At 48.7% G+C, this 19,151-nt stretch overlaps 2 protein-coding genes across 2 annotated transcripts; both read right to left on the bottom strand.

Annotated features, from left to right (window-relative positions):
* Positions 1–13,013: 13,013 nt before the first annotated feature.
* Positions 13,014–15,909, bottom strand: LOC117860794 (protein MIZU-KUSSEI 1). Its single transcript, XM_034744173.2, has one exon. It carries the CDS (start codon positions 14,349–14,351, stop codon positions 13,356–13,358), a length of 996 nt encoding a protein of 331 aa, XP_034600064.1. The 5' UTR covers positions 14,352–15,909; the 3' UTR covers positions 13,014–13,355.
* Positions 15,910–17,544: 1,635 nt separating this feature from the next.
* Positions 17,545–18,783, bottom strand: LOC117862256 (protein STRICTOSIDINE SYNTHASE-LIKE 10). Its single transcript, XM_034745789.2, has one exon. The coding sequence runs from the start codon at positions 18,595–18,597 to the stop codon at positions 17,545–17,547; it is 1,053 nt and encodes a 350-aa protein (XP_034601680.1). The 5' UTR covers positions 18,598–18,783.
* Between the last annotated feature and the right edge of the window lie 368 nt (positions 18,784–19,151).

The following is a 19,151-nucleotide window of genomic DNA, read 5'->3' as shown; positions in this document are numbered from 1 at the left end:
TTTCCTTCCTCTGCCAGTCCGAACGCCGCTAGGGGCCTGGACGCTTCGTTCCGTGTGTCTGGCTTCTCTCCCCACTTTTTTCTTTCCCTTTTCAAAACTGATGGGATGGGTCCCACTGGTCAGTGTCTGTAACTCTGTATTGCTGATGAGGCCGGGCACGGCCTACGCCCTCCTATCTGCATCGAACGGGCACGGTAATGGTGTGCTTTTTCTTGAGAGGGAAATGCTAAGGGTAGGGTTTGGTGCTAGAGGGGGTGAATTCAGCGGATAGGATGGGGAAAGGAGGGGAAGCGGTAAAAAATGCGTGAGTTGTAACGTAATGCATAGAAAATCATGCAGGTACGTACGTGAAGAGTCTTGCGTGCACATGGGGACAAATATGACCTTTGTCCTTTGATTGTGTGAGGCCATGCAGTACCAATTCCTAGACGCATCGCATTGTCGTGATGCTGCCGGAAGCATGCAACATCAGAAGAAGAGAGGGGTTAGGGTATCCGAGAGGTTGGAGGGTTATAGAGGTTGATTTCGTAGACTAGAGTGGGAGCCTGGGGCGCGGTGGGTGCTGCTGGTGGTGGTGGTGGCAGGTTGCCGGGCGGCAAGGACGCGCCTAGTGGCCTGTGCCAGCGATGGGGGAGGAGGACACTAGAGTAGTTTGGTGGGTGGCGAGGTGCCGAGTTCGGTAGCGGAGGTGCCATTGGTCGTGGGGGTGGCAGAAGTGGTTGGTGGTAGCGCGGTAGATGGCCATGGTGTTGAGGAGCGACAGTGGGCGATGAAGTGGAAAGTGCTCCGACGAATTCATTCATTCGAGGAAAAAATGCTCGAGGAAGGAGAAGGAACAAAATGTAAGGAGGGTACCTTCCTCTCGGTCGTCGCTACGGATTAACGATGTGCGATGGCCGTGTAGTGGCTGATGCAATGCAACTTAGAGAGAAGGTTAGGTAAATATGTGTATCTTCTTCTTTTTGCAGAGATGTGAGGTTTGGTGCTAAACAGGGAGAAACCAAGAACATATGGATGGGAAGGGAAGGGGAAAAAGGTGGTGAAAATGGTGTGCAGTAAACAGAAGATCATGTGACTAAGGTGAAGAGCCTCATCTCTCAGGTGTACGTGAAAGGCATACTACTTGGATGAACTGGATGCTCTAAGTAAAGGTACCCACACCATCTAGAGTTTGAAATGGAGTGGGCATGACATGAGATGGTCCATCTAGCTAGCTAACATGCTCATCACGAGTCTCCAGTTCGATGTTAACTTTCTTCTTCAATTCTTTTTTATTACATATGTGAATGACAGAATGAGAAAGCTTGAACCTTCCAGTCGCGCTAGCAAAGGCTCTGCGTTAGGATTCATCACATTTGAGCATTGGCATGGATTTATTTTGCCTTCAATGGAGAGATCTGGTCGGTCCCGTTATAAATAGGCATTATTCTAGGAATTTGTTGCAACAACCAATTCTTTTTCACTAAGCGTGCAAGCGGCAACTCATTATGACAAGAATGCTACAAAGATACTGTAGTAGTGAGACAATATGTTCACAGCTCTACGTGGTATTAGGAGCTATGCATGGTTAAGTAAATCACAAGATGGAATGTTTTAATTTGTGATATATAGGTCCTGAATTTTGGTTTTCTATCCGAACAAATTTAGTGGTAGCTCTCCAGGACACGAGAATGAAGGCATCTTATTCTTTGTTTAAATAGTGGAGGTATAGCTTGTGGCCTGTGGACGAGCACGACGTCTTTGGCATTGCAAGGAGCAGGCTGTATCTGTTATGTCAACTCATCATCAATTCATCATCCCAAACAAGCGTAACATATTGCATGAAAGAAAAAGAGTAAGGTCTCTATACTGTAAAACTAGAAGCTGCACAACACAGTGGTTCTCTTCTTCCATTTCTGCAGAAGTTTTGAGCGCGGCCGGGGATCAAGTACTTTGTAGCAAAGCAGTAAAGAAAGATGAGCGTAGAGCTTAATTACTACCAAGTTTTTTTTTTGAAACGAGCCAGCAGGAGAGCTCCTGCTATATTAAAAGAGAGGAAAAACCTGATGGGTCGTATACAAACGTACTATACAAGCTGTACACTCGCATCCCCAAAACGGGAAGGCAGAACTCCGCTATGACAACTAGTACAAAACGGACGCCTATCCTGAGAGAAAGTCCCCCAAGTATTTAGCTCCCGCAGCGATCCACATCGCAGCTTGGTTCTTGATGTCGTCGGTTATCTGGGTAACCATCTTGTCTTTATGTTGGAAGACCCTCCGATTTCTCTCTAGCCAGATCTCCCAAAGAACGAGGATAATGAGGGTCCGCAACCCTTTCCCCCCGACCATCGGGCTAGCCAGCGTAGCTCTCCACCAATTATGTATAGAGTCGTGCCTATCCCAACGGCTTGGATCAACGTTAGGGCATTGCGTCCATATGTTAATTTCCGTCCAAATTAGCCGTGTGAAACTGCAATCGGCGAAAAGATGATACCCTGTCTCCTACGCCGTGCTGCAAAGGGCGCAAGTTAGGTTACTGGTCCATCCCCGATGCTGGAGTCTGTCCGCTGTCCAAATTCTATCTTGCACGGCCAACCAGCTGAAGAATTTGCACTTTGGTGGCACCCATATTTTCCAGATTAGATTCTCGAGATTAGTTGTCATGGATCCTATGAATTGTACTCTGTATGCTGATTGTGTGCTATACTTCCCATTAGGCGTGAATTTCCATGTGATGGTGTCTGGGATACCTGGCGTGAGGTGCAGGCGGTTGGTCTCAACCCATAGTCGGTAGTACTCAGTGAAATATGTGGCAGTAAATCCTTGATGAAAAAGGTTTAAATCTCTTATCCACGTGCGATTTGTGACTGCATCATATAGTGTCCTGTTCTTACTTCTGGAGATATGATATAGATTTGGCGCAATGTCCCTTGGTCTTTGTCCACTTACCCAGCCGCTGTCCCAGAAGGAAATCTTGTTGCCGTCTCCCACTATGATCTTGGTTACCGCCACAAAGAGTTTGCGGTCCGTTTGGGAGCAAGGGATGTCCTGGCTCTCCCAGGAAGATCCATCGTTCATCCAGTCCTGCCAGAGCCACCGTAACCGCAAGGCCCTGGAGAATTTTTCGAGGTGTAACACACCTAGCCCTCCTCTCCTCCTAGGCCTTGCAGACCGCGTCCAATTCACTTTGCATTTGCCGCCTGTGAGCGGCTCCGTCCCCGCCCATAGGAATTTTCTTCGCTTAGTATCGATAATCTTTAGTATCTCTTTGGGCGCTTTGAGGGCCGACAATAGGTAAACAGGCTGAGCAGTTAGTACCGATTTGACCAAAGTGAGTCTCCCAGCTGTCGTCATGTTTCTACTACTCCAACTATTTAACTTGGCCACGACCTTATCTAACAAGGGTTGGAAATCTACAACTTTCACTCGCAGTGTGGACAGTGGTAGCCCAAGGTATTTGATCGGGAAGGCTCCCCTCCTCACCGGTAGATTTTCCAGTACCACATTCAATTGCACGCCTTCGCAACAGATGGGGACGATAGTCGATTTGCGGAAGTTTATTTTGAGAAAGTTTATTTTGAGACCTGTTGCTTCCCCAAAATTTTCCAAGATGTTAGTTAGTGCATCAATTTCCTCTTTTCTTGGTGCTATGAATAATGCCGCATCGTCCGCGTACATCGAAATATAGCATGAGGGCGCCCTTCTGCGTAGTCTGGTAAGGATGTTCATATCTGTCGCTAATTGCAGGATTCTTTGTAGGGGATCGATCGCTATAACGAATAGCAGCGGTGATAATGGGTCGCCTTGCCTCAACCCACGACCATGTTTTATTGGTGGGTTCGGGACGCCATTTAGGAGGACGCGTGAGAAAGAAGTAGATAGAATGGTCGCAGTCCAATCGCACCAGCGAGCGGGGAATCCCAAGTGACGCAGAAGTAGGAGAAGGTAGTCCCATCGTATGGAGTCGAAGGCTTTAGCGATGCCCAATTTGAGGAAAATAGCCAACACTTTGTTTCTACGATATCTTCTTGCTGTACTTCGCACTATCATAAAGTTGTCATGGATACTCCGCGTCTTAATGAACGCGCTTTGGCATTTGGAGACAATTGCATTCATGTGGGTTGTAATCTCAGTGCCATAGCCTTCGTGATGATCTTGATGAACGAGTGAATGAGGCTTATAGGCCTGAAGTCCTGCACGACATTCGCCCCCTCTTTCTTCGGGATGAGTATGATGGTAGCTGTGTTAATTAGCTGGAGGCTGTTGCATCGGAGACAGTAGAACGCATTTATTGCTGCCATGACGTCCTGTTTTATGGTGTTCCAGCATGATTTTAGGAATAGCCCCGTAAACCCGTCTGGACCAGGGGCTTTATCCCCTGGCATACTAAGGATTGATTGATTAATTTCCTCTTCGGAGAACGGTGAGTCTAGAGATGACAGATCATGCTGGTTGAGGCAATTTAAAATTGAGATCCACTGTGCGTGGTTGGGGCTGCTGCATGGCTGCTGTAAAAATTTTTTGTATGCAGGTTGCTTTTTCTTCGTGTGTGCACGCCCAGCCATTCTCTCTTTAAAGCTTTGGTATGTAATTTTTGCGCTTCCTGTTAAGAAATGTAATTAGAGGTTGATCATATAGCTAGGTAAGCTGGCCATTAAATCTACCGTCGGAAATATCGCCGTCTCTCTCTCTCCAATCTCTCATAATAAATAGATGTAAAGAAACTTGTTTATCAGTCACAATATTGTACTGAAACACACAAATATAGATTCTTCTCTGCACAAGGCAAAATCCATATATACAATTATAGTTTGTGACGTATTATGCAAAAAAAATTATCTGGTCATTGCCATTTACACATTGTTAGAATTTACACATTCAGTTATGAAATTGTGGCTAATTGGATTATTCAACTGAGGACGGGCAAGCTTGTAATGAACAAAATTACTTGGCCAGTTATCCCATTCCGCCGATTCCGTTAACATGTATCGCTCCACCCATGTCAGATGTGTTGTTCGTTCAAAAATGAAACGCGTCCATCCATGTTGCTTTTTTTTAGAGGAACCGTGTTTTTATTTCACACACACACACAGTTGGATCCCTCACAAAAACACCCTCGAGGAAAATAAAAATTACAATCAGGCTCTTGCAAGAGTCTCCGGTCGTTTTCATCATCGGCGATCGGGTAGGCCACTCGACGAACCACCGCTGCACGAAGTAGCAGAGGAACTCACCAAGTTTGCAGCTTGAAGCCGACACCTTTCTCGACAAAGAAGCTTGCAAAGAAGCTTTGTAGTTTTTAAACGGCACAACAAACAACATATCAAAAACTCGATATGCATTTGAAGCGTTGAACGGACAGGCCCTGCATCGCCGATGGTGATGGAATCTGACACATCAAGCATGCATCGCAAGAACCTCCGACGACGAAACAACCCAAAAGGGGATCGAACCTCCTAAGCGGACAGCAGAACACCACCAACCCGATTCCTTGGATAAGTGGTAGACATACCTCACAGAGGGAACACCAGAGAGCGAGCTGCTGGAGCAGTCGTTGCCGTAGATCACCTGGAGGGAGGATAAAACAATGGACATCTGTGTAGATGCCATCGGACAACTACGATAGCACTAGCTATAATATACTAGCTAATCCACGGAGGAGCCGCCGTCGAGGACCAAGCACACCTTCCCTACGGCGTCAGGACGCCGCCGGAAGGGTAGGCGCCGGCCAGCTCGACGGCGAATCCGGAATTGCCTCGAAGTCGCCCTCCGACTCCTGTAGCTAGCCCCTCTGAATAATTGATCGATATCCATGTTGCTGACTTGCTGCTGCGCAGCAGGCCTGCCATGGCCCATGGGCCGACAAGGCCAGAGGCCTAGATTTCTTTAATAACATTGTTTCGTAACCGCTAAACAATTGCAGAAAGAAACAGGTGCTAATAAAATGTAGAAATTGCAGATCTAGCTAGTAGCAACCACTGAGCCATGACTCTCCACGGAACTTGCCTGTGTTGCGTTGGCATGGCACGAGAGGCAATTGTCGACCCGACAGGCCCACCGATGCTTCGTTGACTGACGACTGTGCCGTAGCCGTGGCCAACAAAGGTGATGGCTGACTGCATGTCAGTTGTATAAGTACGCGAATGCTCACAGACAGTACGGTTCACGCATAAACAATCTAAAAGATCCAAATAAACGATTACAATAAGACGTTCCATATATGTTAAATCTAATTCGAATGTCTAAACATACTAGATTTGGATGTGTGAACCCTGAGCGTATATATCTCAAGCAAATGCCGAAATATCCTATCCTCGATGGTAACCTATGAAAGATCCAACAAATCAATCATGAGTAATAGGCGTCCACAAGAAATGAATCACCATCCATGGGTTGATACTAGCTAGCTTCTCATCTTCCTCCTCTAGATGACATCATCGTTGATGTGACCCTTGGTCCTTGGATCCTCCATGCACGCTGCCTGGAAGAGGACCTCCCCTCGACCTGATCTCAACATGCATGTGCTGAGCCTCTTATCGACCTCCATGTGTCATGTGTGGAATAATGCACGGGCATAATCGATCAATAAGTTCTAGGTGATACCATTATAACAATATTATTTAAAAAACTAAAGATTAATTTTTCCCCTCAGATGCGCTGCAAGTTTTGCCATGCCGGCCTGCAACCAAGCAGGTGCTGAGGTTGGACTTTGGAGCAAAGCAACAAGAGCACTGATGACAGATGAGCTTACTGCTCGCCTGAATCTAGTGCGATACTCCCCACTGGCCACGGACCTCGCATGTATATACTGGCATATACTGCAGCCATAGGTGACCGGAGCATTCACTACTTCAGCGGACCAAGCCTACTGAATATACAAACTCCATGTACAAGCAAGAGTGCGTTGCAGGTAGGCAAAGGCAGGCACTTCTCCAAATTTTGGTTCCAGCAGAACCACAAGATTAATTAGCGAGCCACGCTTAGGACACAAAAGGTGCCTTTCCCTGTCAACTTAATCTTTTGTACTACTTAAATGGTCCATGATGAAACTCGATGTTTGAAATAGGAGAGCCACATGATTACACATGAGGTCTTTCTGTTGGAACATGATGATGTGAGTGTACTGAATTCGATCTAATGATCTGCATGAGGTGTCCTGTCAAAAAGCATATACTCATTCACCTACAACGCTTTCAAGTTCTGTCTTTCTGAGTATATAAAAACCATGGTATGAATCTAACTGTGTCCATGTCTCGTAGTTCAGTCCCTGCTATTTTTTACTAACTTTGTCCTCTATTACTAATTGGAGGCTCCTTTTGAAGCCTCCAGTGAAGCCACCTAGGATTTCTAGGTGGACATTCTAGAAAAAGAGAGAAATCAAATTCTCACAAAAAAGCAAAACATCCGACCATCAATCAATAGATTCAAATCATCATAGCCATTGGATCCATTATGTTTTCTAAAAAATTACCCACCTATACCATTATGAAAATAGCTTAAAGTAACCCCTAAATCTATATATTTATTACCCACATCTGCTATTATATAAAATCAGCTAAAGTAACCCCCTAATCTTCATCAAAATTACCCACTTATGCCATTATAAACAATATTTAAAATAACCCCCTAATTTGCAACCGAATTGCCCACCACTATTATTAACTTAAAGTAACCCGTTAAATTTACATCTATATTACCCACACATGCCATTATTAAAAATAACATGATAACCCTACACTTTGAATCAAATAACCTTAATTAAAAATATATAGCAATATATGATTCTAAATCGTCTATATCTTGCACTATTGGTATATGATATAATAATCAAGTTCTATACGCATGATGTGTGTCACCATTTATACAGATATAGAGGAAGTGATGAGAGTATAGATTTCTATGACAAGTTAGAAAAAAGAGACAAATTCTTATAAAAATTAAAACATCAAATACCAATCCTGTAAACTCTAATAATCATAGCCATTGATCTATTATATTTTTTGAAAAGTTACCCACCACTGTCATTGCGAAAATATTCAAAAATAAGCTCTAAACCTATATCTAAATTACGGAGCTCAGCTACTATAAAAAATATAAAGTAACCCCATAATCTTCATCCAATTTACTAATACATATCATTATAATAATACATATCATTATAATAATACATATCATTATAAATGATAACTTAAAATGTCATTCTAAAATTTTATCTATATTACCCACGTATGTTGTTATTAAAAATAACCTAAATTAAACACCTAAATCTTAATCTAATTATCTTCATGTGCATCATACAAAAATGTCAAAAAGTAAACTAATATATGATTCTAAATTACCTATTTATGTCATTGTTAATATAAAAATACTAAGTTAAAGTATATACACATGATGAGTGTCACCATTTAGACCATTTATACATGTATGTGAGGAATCGATGAAAAATATTGATTTGTTTGCTAAACATAATATATGGAGGATTGGATGTGCGATACAAAATAGAAAAAGTATGAATATGGATGAAAAAGTGCATAGAGTAATTATTAATTAAAAATCAATCACAACTGGATAAAGATAGGTTATATAGTATTATGTTGACGTTTTGAAAAAAATAAGAGAGCAGTAGGTAATCAATTTTGATTATTAGCTAGGAGTTTAATTTCTAAATAATTTTCAAATACAATAGTTTCTAAAAACATTAGCCCGTGCGGCAGCACGGGTTGGTGGACTAGTGTGCCTAATTTGTTGTCAGATCACAGGCAGTACGTTGTAGAAACGTAAGGATCAAAGACATGAATATGAGAACTGACCAGTATCAGTTTCATGTAACACAGTGGTTCAGCACCAACAACAATCAAGCACTTGACTCTACTTGAGACAAGTCTCCAGCAAAGGGAATCTCAAGAAAATAAAAGGAATCTCTTGTGCGACAGATATCAATCTACTAATAATGCATATCACAACGCACCATCCACTGCTTAATTTGCAAAAGACCACACACCATTGACATGATTACATGAAGGACTCAGAGTTACAGTAGTACCATACCACCACGACGCAACATAGCCTGGAACAGATCGAGAGCAGATCAAACACGTACAACTACTAGAAACTGAAAATGATAGCTATTAGTGACACGAAGGACCGACACGACCGAGCAACTGATCGATGATTTGTTACAGGATGCTCGACGCTTGGGAATGAGGAGGAATCACCATCCATGGGCTAGCTGCTACTATACTAGCTAGCTTCTCATCTTCCTCCTCTAGATGTCAACATCGTTGATGCTCTTGGACCCTCCATTCACGCCGCCTGGAGCACCTCCCCTCGACCTGATCTCAACATGCTGCAAAAATGAGCAACAACAATCGTTATATGCATATCAAAAAGCTTAAGCTATCGACGAAATATGAGTTATGTGTGAAGGAAATAAAAAAGAAGAAATGACCAAATCGGTCAGTTAACCCGGCAACATCTCGAGCAAGAGATTAGAGTAGAGATGGACCTGAGATGCCACCGATTTTGGCTCCGCCGCACCAGCTGAAGAAACATAGCAAGAGTGCAAGACACAGATCAGGAAGCATCATCAGCAGATGTGTCCAGTGCGCGCGCGCACACACACACACCCTAGATGTGTTGCCAGTTCAAGGACGGAGTCGGGGCGCTTACCGGCGTCCTTGTGGGCGCGGCCGCAGCTGGTGATGCGGCCGAAGAGGCCGAACAACTTGTCCTTGAGCTGCGCGGCGAGCTTGGCCATGGCGGTCTCACCGGTGGAGAGCTAACTGCCGTAGAAGAAGGGGCTCGGTGTGAGCTACGACTGATGAGCTCACCTGAAATCTTAGCAGTGGTACGGTAGTGGTGCTAGTGCATGAGTCCCCACTCCTCCACACTGGCCAGTGGCCACGGACCTCGTGTCTATATACTGCCGCAACGGGTTGCCACTTGCCAGAGCACCTTTCCCTGCTCCAGTGGAGCGGCTCTGTTGATCACAAGCTTGCCGCGGACAGTTAGGTAGGCACTTGTCCAATTCTTTGGTTCCAGAAGCACCACAGGATAGCAAGTTCTTAGCTAGTACTCCCTCCATTCCAAATTGTAAAGGATTTTAGCTCTTCTAGATACTACCTCTGCATCAAAATATTTGTTATTGTTAACTTTTGATCACAACGTTAAGTTTGACCATTCATCTTATTTAAAAAAATTATGTAAAAAATATTATGTAAGTATCATTTATTTTATTTGTGACGATTAACTTTATCATTATAGGTATTTTAAGCATGACTTATCTTTTTGTATATTTGCAATAAATTTTTTGAATAAGACGAATAGCCAAACGTTGAAAGAAAAAATCAATAACGATAAATATTTTAATACGGAGGGAGTACATAGCAAAACTCCTTATAATTTAGAAATGGAGGGAGTACTTCCAAAATTGAAATGCAATATGTCAATTATTTGCTGCAGGATTAACATCACCATATTTCGATAAACCGTCGGACAAAGTAATCTAGTGAGTGCATGGGAGAAAGTCATGGCAAATAAGCTAGAAGAGAGAATCAACGATATGCCACTCGGCTATAGATATCGGTGACATACTGTGAATAAGATGAAGTTAATCAATGACGAACCACCAGTTTATGCGACAGACATGTAAGCAAGAACGATTTGCTTTTGTTGCAAATTATATGGTGCTCATGATTTATTAGCATATATAATTCGGTATTTTAATTTTGTCTATGTGCTAGAGTGCTGGCCATCCATGGTGTATGTATACCATGGGCAACTGTTACTTGTGGTTATACCTTTGCACTGCACAACCTTGTGGGTCTTAAGAGTGGCTCACAATACTTGTTCCTTGCGTCTAGAAACGCCCCCTACTCGTGGACTCATTTAAAAATAAAAATGTGATACTCAAGAAAATGATAAAAGTTGGAAGAGTAGCATTGAAAAAGTACGAAACATGTCACATAATTTGGACGTTTTTGAGCCCGGACAAACGGACCTAACAAATAAAGGGGCTGTCTAATGCCAAAGTGACTGTAATTTTGCTATGATTTAGTAAGAAACATCGGAGCAGTAGACTGGATGCACACAGATTCAGTGATCTGTAGCTATCGACCTCTCTTCCAAATTGTGCTTTCGATACGACAATCTGTGATGTGATCTAGTGGTCATGCCGCATTGGTCGACCTTCCGAATTGTATTCTTCTTTAATGCGTGTAAAGCAAGCTGGATTAGGATTTTATCGAAAAGGACCTTAGCTAGGTTGGTGCGCATTTTGTTTGCCTATGTGCCATGATCACTACCTTCACTAAGACATAATGCAACGGGACCAAGGCATCGATTTAGACGTTTTGATTGACCATTATCCCTTGATGATGGATACAGCCAAGTGGCAGACAGTTTAGAGAGAGAAGATATTCGCATGTATAACGCCAACTTTGCCAAACATATGTGCCTTTGTAAAATGCTGCGAGCGGTGAAACTGTTGACAATAAGGTGCATATGGTGACTACATGTTGTGCATGTGTGCACATATGTGAATGTCTACATGTGTTTAAGAAAATGCATACATATGCTACACGCGGTGAAGTGATCTTGTCCGGATGTCCCATCCTCTCAACACATCTTCTTGTGTTATACTCCCTCCGTCCCAGAAGGAGTGTTTCTTTATGTTTGTCCTAAATCAAACTATTTTAAGTTTGATCAAGTTTACAATGAAGAATATCAATATTTATAACACTAAAAAGGTATGCTATGAAAATATAATTTATAAAGAATCTAATAAAATTGGCTGGACATCAAAGTATTGATATATTTATATATAAACTTAGTCAAACATAAAATAGTTTGACTTAGGACAGAATTAAAATGACACTCTTTGTCCTCTTTCTCTCTCTTTCCTTATTCTTGAAGTCTCACACCAAAGGCATGATGTGCTGCCAGGAGGAAGCTGACGATGTGGATGTTGGGATGGGGGTAGCTAGCTAGTGCTGTGGCGTGGTGCGTGGAGGCCGACGAAACTCTGGTGGAAAGGTACATACATCACATTTTGGAGGATGGATTGCAATTTTTTTTCAACCATGTGACACATTTTGATTAGGATTCAGTTTTGCTATATATATAACATGTTATTTTCTCAGTTGAATTTTTTGTTTATCAATGTCTTGTAAAGTGTTGGGCGTTAGGTAGGTGGTCAAGCTACGCCTAACATCATGTGTTTGTGGATGTACCTTTCCTAGTCGATTGGATTGATGCATTGTTAAATAGAGGAGATATGATATATCAAAACAAAAGAATTTGACATATCATGCATATATAAGTTCTATGACAGCAGTTCATCTCTTGAGTTTGTCCAATTTTCATACATATACCTGAAGCCCTAAACTTATTTTATTTGAAAATGTTAGCTGGTTCTAGGCGAGATGGTGTTGGTCCGTCTAGCACCGCATGGTATACAAAGTAGATATGTGAGGCGAAGGTTCGGGTCTTTGGGAGGGAAGAAGGGAAGGCTGTAGTGTGCTCACAAAAATTCAGGAGCTTAAAACCTAACACTAACATCTCGTTCCTACTGGTGTTTATATCACTACAGTCTCTTCCAGAGACGACACTGAGGTCACACTTGGCTAGAAATAGAAGTTCCCCGTGCTCTAAGTTGCTAGGAAAGAAAACGGCGTATGCACTTTTAGCCGTATGACTTTTCTAAGCCATTCATTCCTCTCACAAGATATCTATCCAACCGTTAAAATTTTCACATACTCATGATCAGGGGTGGAACTTCCTTATGATTAGAGGGGGCCGTGGTCTAGACTATCAAATGCTCTGAAGGATAAACCTTAATTTCATCAGTTCCCTACTAGACCATGATTCTTCTAATTTGCCCCTCTGAATATCTTGCCAAGCTCCGCTACTGCTTATGATTCTCACACCTACCTATAATTTATTTCACTATTGATTTCAAGACAGATGGTGCGGATAGGCCACGTGGTCGCATGCTCCTGACTAACCCACAATTAGACAAAGAGCAAAAAGGAATTCAGAAAAGAGCAACTTTTTGGACCACAATTCCACCATTCAGTGACTATTTCTGTCGTACTCCACTAGATGATAGATTGTGACAATGATGCACAGGGCACAGATCCAAGAACACCTCACACAACCTATACTGAATCACGTACACCCCACTAGAGCTTAATCAAAGTTAACCGCGCTAATCGCAATTTGGGCGACTCTGTTCTTGGTTCTTAGTCAATCTCAAGGTCATTATGAGGGTGCACGAGTCAATTCTTTACGGGCGCTAAATGGATGGATGCCCTTCGATCTTGCATGTGTGTGGCCATGCAAATGAACGCACGTCCATGGCGGCCGGACCGGGGGTCAGAGCCGGACGAAGAAGACGGCGAGCTCGGGGCCCGTGCCGCCGCCCTGGGGCGCGATCATGTACAGCGACTCCGAGTCCCGGGAGCCGATGAAGTGGTCGAAGCAGCCGCGCATGTACGGCACCTCGTCGTCCGCCGCCGCCGCGTCGGGCGTCGGCGATGAGCACCTCGTCCCGGGGAGCACACCGGCGCCCATGGACACCGCCCGCAGCGTCTCCATCACCGTGAGGTCGTCGTCCGTGGCCTCGCGCCGAACCGCGTACCCGGTCTTCTTGCCGTTGCAGAACATGGTCCACGCCGGCTCGTCCAGCAGCGGCGGCGCGTAGCGCTTCCGCCTCGCGCCGCCGCTGTCGGCGTCCGGCCCCGGGGCCGGGCGGCGCTCGGTCTCCAGGACGATGCGCGCGCCGGCCGGGTTGCCGAGCTCGCGGAGCAGCGCGTGCGTCTGGAGCGCGAGCTCGACGACGAGGCTCGGCAGGCACCGCGGCGTCTCCTGCAGCGCCAGCACGACGCGGCCCCGGCGGTGGCCGTAGAGCGTCCCCGTCACGCGCCGGCACGGCCGCGAGGCCCCCGAGAAGGACGCGCCCTTGGGCACCAGGCGGGAGCAAGAGGATGACGAGGCCGACGACGACGAGGACGCGGCGGCGCCGGCAGCCGCGACCTCGGCCGGCGTCCCGACCTGCAGCCGCCCGCACCGCGGCGTCAGCGTCGTCAGAACGGGGAGCGCGTGCCGCAGTTTCTGGAACAGCCGCGCCGGCCGGGACGCGCCGCCGTGCCGCCCCGCCCTGTGCCGCCGGGACGGCACCTCCAGCGAGTGCCCCGGCGCGCGCGCCGGCGGGTGCTGCTGCTGACCAGCGTCGTAGCTGGCGCGGCCATCGAAGGACGAGGAGGTCCGGGTGCTGTCGGCGGGTGTGGTGGCGCCGGCGGAGGGCGGGAGGCTTCGGGCGTCGTCGGCGGGGCGGCCAGGGGCGGGGTAAATGGCGCCAAAGCCCACCATTGACGCGCGCCCGACGCCGGCGACGCGGGCGAGGTGTCCGACGACCGGTCGACGCGATGGGCAGTCGTGCGAGGCGCGGTCCGGTGCGGGTGGCCCTTAGTTATCCTGTGGCGGGGAGCGCATGAGCTGGAACGGGCGGCGGCGGTTTCGGCGGTTACGCTTGTCGGGTCGTCGTGCTCCCTGGGGGTTGGACGCGCGCCACCTGGTTTCGCGGCTCTGCCATTTTGGGGCTTCTCGTTTCTCTCATGTTGCTGAGCTCAAGGAGCACGAGCTCACGAGGCGTGGGCGCGTGGCCATGGCCGCGTGCTCTGCTCGAGGGGGTGCTCCTCCTGGCTCCTGCTGCGCCGGCAGCTGCAGGCATCATTTGGGCAAGCGAAATGGAAAAATAAATTCGATAGCCATATAGGGTCTGTTTTAGCCAGCTAGAATCTGGAGCCAGGCCAACTCAAGCCTATCTAGTGCAATGCAATTTGCTCGTACTTGGTTGCTCGGTCAAAGAAAGCAAGGTTAGCACAAGATTGTGTTCGGTTGCTGTACAACATTGTTGTGATAACCTTGTGTAGAGCATAGGTGAAGTTACCATCCAGATATTTCCTCTTCTCTAATCTTGTTCAGACCATGTACCGCACCGGTGAGCTTCTCCACCGGCCGTGCGCCACCGCGCCGCGAGCTCCTCCAGCAGGCTCTCGCCGGCCGTACGCCACCGCACCGCGAGCTCCTCCTCCAGCAGGCTCCCATCGCCCGTACGCCACCGTGCCGGGAGCTCCACCAGCGTGGCCCCACCGGCCGCACGGGCGCGCAACGCTGTGCGGGCGACCACCGGCGCTGGGGACTCCGCCGGCCGTACGGACGAGCGCGCGCAGGGTTTCCGCCAGCCGTTCGGGCGCGCACCGTCGCGGGAGCCTCTGCTCGCTGTGCGCCGCCGCGCGGGCCCGGTTGGCTGGGCGAGCAAGCACCACCACGGGGGCTCTGCTGGCCGGGCGGGGGAGCGCCGCCGCGCGGGCCCGACCAGCCGTGGGAGCGAGCGCCGTGGTGCGGGGCCGGGCCGGCTGTTCGGGCGAGCGCCGCCGCGCCGGAGCCTTGGCCGGCCTTGGGGACGAGCGCTGCGGAGCGGGGCCTCCTCCAGCCGTGGGGGTGAGTGCCGGCGTGCGGGGCCCGGCCAGCCGTGCGAGTGAGCACCGTCGCAGGGCCTCCGCCGGCCTTGGGGATGAGCGCCACCGCGCCGGGCCTCGGCCGGCCTTAGGGGCGAGCCTCGCTACGTTCATGGTCGCCGGCACCGCCTCCATACTGCTGGCAAGCGCATCCTCGGCGTCTTCTTTAGCCACCAGGTGCTAATCTCGCCCGCCTCTCCAGCGAATCAGGCTCCATGTGGCCGAATCAAGCTCCGCCGCTACTCTCTTGCCGTCTTGACATTGAGCTCCAGCGAATCGAAGCTCCATGCGGATGAATCGAACTCCCTAGCGTCTATCTCACCGTCTTGACCTCCTGAGCAGAAGTAGATGACCTTGACGGGAAGCATCTTGAGGGGTAGCGGCCTCCAGGCGAGACTCGAGCGGCGCGGGACATGGTGGTGGCGTCGCGCTTCGTGCGGACGGCGGGGCGGGTGGGGGTGTTTGGGAGCACTCCACTCCACGAAAAATTGCTCCACTCCACCAACTTCAAAAATTTCGCAACCAAACACGTCTAGCTCCAGCAACTTCGGTTCCAGAAAAAAGGTGGAGCGGGGGTAGATCCATGTTTTTTTGAGTACCTACATACCTCCTCGTGGGGTTGGTGGGTATTTACCCACCATTACCACTCGTTACACAAGTTACCGGTTCGCGAAACAAAAAAAGCCTCCCGTCGCACCCCGCGCCCGCCCCTGCCTTCCACCGCGCCGCCCCTGCCTGGCGCGCCCGCCGCGCGCCCGCCCCTGCTCGCCGCGCCCCGTGCCCGCCCCTGCCTGCTCGTGGCCTTCCTTTCCCTACCAGCAAAGGAGAAGAAAGGGAGAACTAAAGGAGACTGACAAGTGGGACCCATTCACATGGGTATAATGGACTTTACACAGCAAGATCTTTTGTTTCCGGAGCTGGATCTGTGTATTTTTCCAAACATGTGGACAGCTCTGGTATTTTTTTGAGTTGGTGGAGTGGAGCTGCAATATGGTGGAGTTGGTGGAGTGGAGCTCAAAAATTTGGAGTGGAGTGCTCCCAAACACCCCCTAGGTATTAGGGAAGTGAGGCGACGGTACCTTGGGCGAGTGGCTTGTGCAGGCCTGGCTCCGCTAGTACGCGAGTGTTCTTCCCGTTTATCAGGAGACAGGCTAAGGGGTGGAGATTGCGGGCACATTTGGTTTTAGACAGAGCTTTACCTGACCTCGCTTTGCCAGGCAAGGCTTGCCTTGCCGGCGCCGGAGCGCCGTTCCGGCTCACTTGCTGCTGAAGCAAAAACTTGCTTGCACAGCCCTATACTAGGGAGCACGTCAAGCAAACCAAAATACATTTGCTGCTCCGACTTCTGTGCAAGCAAGGCCAGGTGAGGATTGCCGCTGCATCCAAACGCACCCGGAGGGAGTATTGGTCATGAGCTAGGGAGAAGCTCTGTGAAGCTCTGTGGAGGCGAGATAAAAATTCTTAGTTCGGTTTAGAGTCCTGCAGGGGCAGACCTAGCCCATAACATGAGTGGCGACGGATGGGCCTTTGGAGCTACAAGAAAATGGCTCAAATTCCATTGAAAATTTAGACTCTGAGTGGCGGTCCGTGTCGCCACTGGGTCTACGCTGGGTCTGCTCCTGGTATCCTGTGATAGTGTATAGATACGACAATATGTTCAATTTAGAGTCCAAGCAAAAGAAATCCAATGCAAGCTCGGAAAATGAAGAGGCACGCTGACACGAGGGATACGCAGAAAAGAAGGGACTCTCAGTCCCTTACAATCTCCATAATTAATCTTAGTGACTCATGTATATATATGCCTTGACATTTGGAAGTAATTCACTAGAGGAAATTCAATACGCAATTAAAAGATACGTACAATTCCTAGGGATAATATCCAATTTAAATATGCAAGATAAAATAAGACAAGCTGTAGCTGCATTCAAATTCAAAATCGCAACTAAAATTCTGTAAAACCTAAGCAAACCTTGCCTAATGCATATAGCACTAGTTCTTAACCACTAATAATTATTATCTAATCTTAACCTATAAAGAACTAATTATTTAAAATTAACTAGGCCGGCATGGTCGAGTTCCACTGATCCCAGCCATAACTTACCGTCCTTCTCTGCGATGTCGCTAAGCGTGACACCCTTGGGCGCCGTCATCACCTCTTGCTCCGCGCCCTTGCTGTTGACCCGGACGCCGACGAGGTGCTCCGGAGCCGTCGCGTTGATCTTCTCCCTGTTGAGCGCGAACCAGTAGCCTCCTTTGGTGTCTCGCCTGACGTTGTCCGCGTAGCCCGGCAGGTCGGCGAGGAGCTCGTAGCGGCCAGCCTTGGGCCCCCTGATCCAGTACCTAAACGCCTGGCACGGCCCCGTGTGCGCCACCACGACGTGCGTCCAGTCGGCGCTCAGCGCGACGCCGTTGGGGTACGGCAGGCCGGCCTTGAGCACGGCGACGCGCTTGGCCCGCGCGTCGTACCTGAGCAGCCGCCCCGTAGTGTCGCGGTGGATCATGATCTGCGTGTTGCGCGCGCGCGTGTAGGTGGTGCTGGAGTCGGTGAAGTAGACGTCGCCGGTGGCTTGGTCGACGTCGACGCCGTTGGTGAAGTTGAAGGGCACGCCGCCGGCCTCCGCCGCCAGGACCTCGGCCTCGCCGCCGTCCGGCCCGACCTTCATCAGTCCGAGGTACGCGTCGGCGATGTACAGATCGCCGGTCTTGGCGTGGAACTGCAGACCGAGCGGGCGGCCGCATATGCTCTCCGTGTCTTCCGGCCGCCGTGCGGGCTCCATGCAGATAGGGTTGTTCTTGTAGTTGGCGTTGTACGCGAACGTGGTCCAGACGTTGGCGTCTCCGTCCCACCGGAGAACGCGGCCATCGGAGACGCCGGCGTAGGGCCCCTGGCCTCTACGGTCGAAGGCGAGGCTCTCGGCGCCGGTGATGCCGTGGGGCAGCGGGATGCGCTCGACGGTAAGGCTTTGGATGGCGCCGTCAGGCTTCGGGACGTGGACGGTCCAGGGTGTTTGCTCCGCCGCCTCCACCTGCTTGGAGGCGCAGGACGACGATAGAAGAAGACCGACGATTAGAAGGAAACAGTAGTTGCGCGACATCGTGTCTTGACACAAAATTTTCTCGATGGATGAAGATTGCGGTTTGATGGATGGCTATATATATTGGGCGCGACGAGGCAGTTGTATCGAGTGCGGACACAGTCGCGGTGTTCTTTTTGTGTGTTTATCATGTGTAAGAGTCCATAGCGCCGCCGCCGTCGGTGGTGGTGGTGCCCTAATTGATCAGCAAATCCCCTCGATCGATCGCCCGACGAATCCACGCAACGCAACAGACGATAGAAGAGAAGGCGAGCCGTGTGAAGCACGGAGCATGGCGATCCGCTCTTCTCCTCCGTCGCCCTGCAGGCACACCCCTGCTGCCGGCGTCCAGGCAGGCGGCGGAGTCCATACCGTCACTTCCGGCGACCTTCCTCCTCGTCCGCCGCCAGCGCTGCAGCTCGTAGTAGCCCGATCCCTTACACCTCCTTAATTAGCAATATGGCAGACATCAACTAATCCCTGAAACTAGCAACATCAACCTGGAGCATTAACAATGATTAATAACCTGAGTCATCCTTTTGGCGATGGAACAATATATGCATGATTAGATTACC

The sequence above is a fragment of the Setaria viridis genome, chromosome 6 (genome assembly GCF_005286985.2).
Source record: "Setaria viridis chromosome 6, Setaria_viridis_v4.0, whole genome shotgun sequence".
Taxonomy (NCBI): domain Eukaryota; kingdom Viridiplantae; phylum Streptophyta; class Magnoliopsida; order Poales; family Poaceae; genus Setaria; species Setaria viridis.
This window is presented reverse-complemented; position numbering and strand designations above follow the sequence as displayed.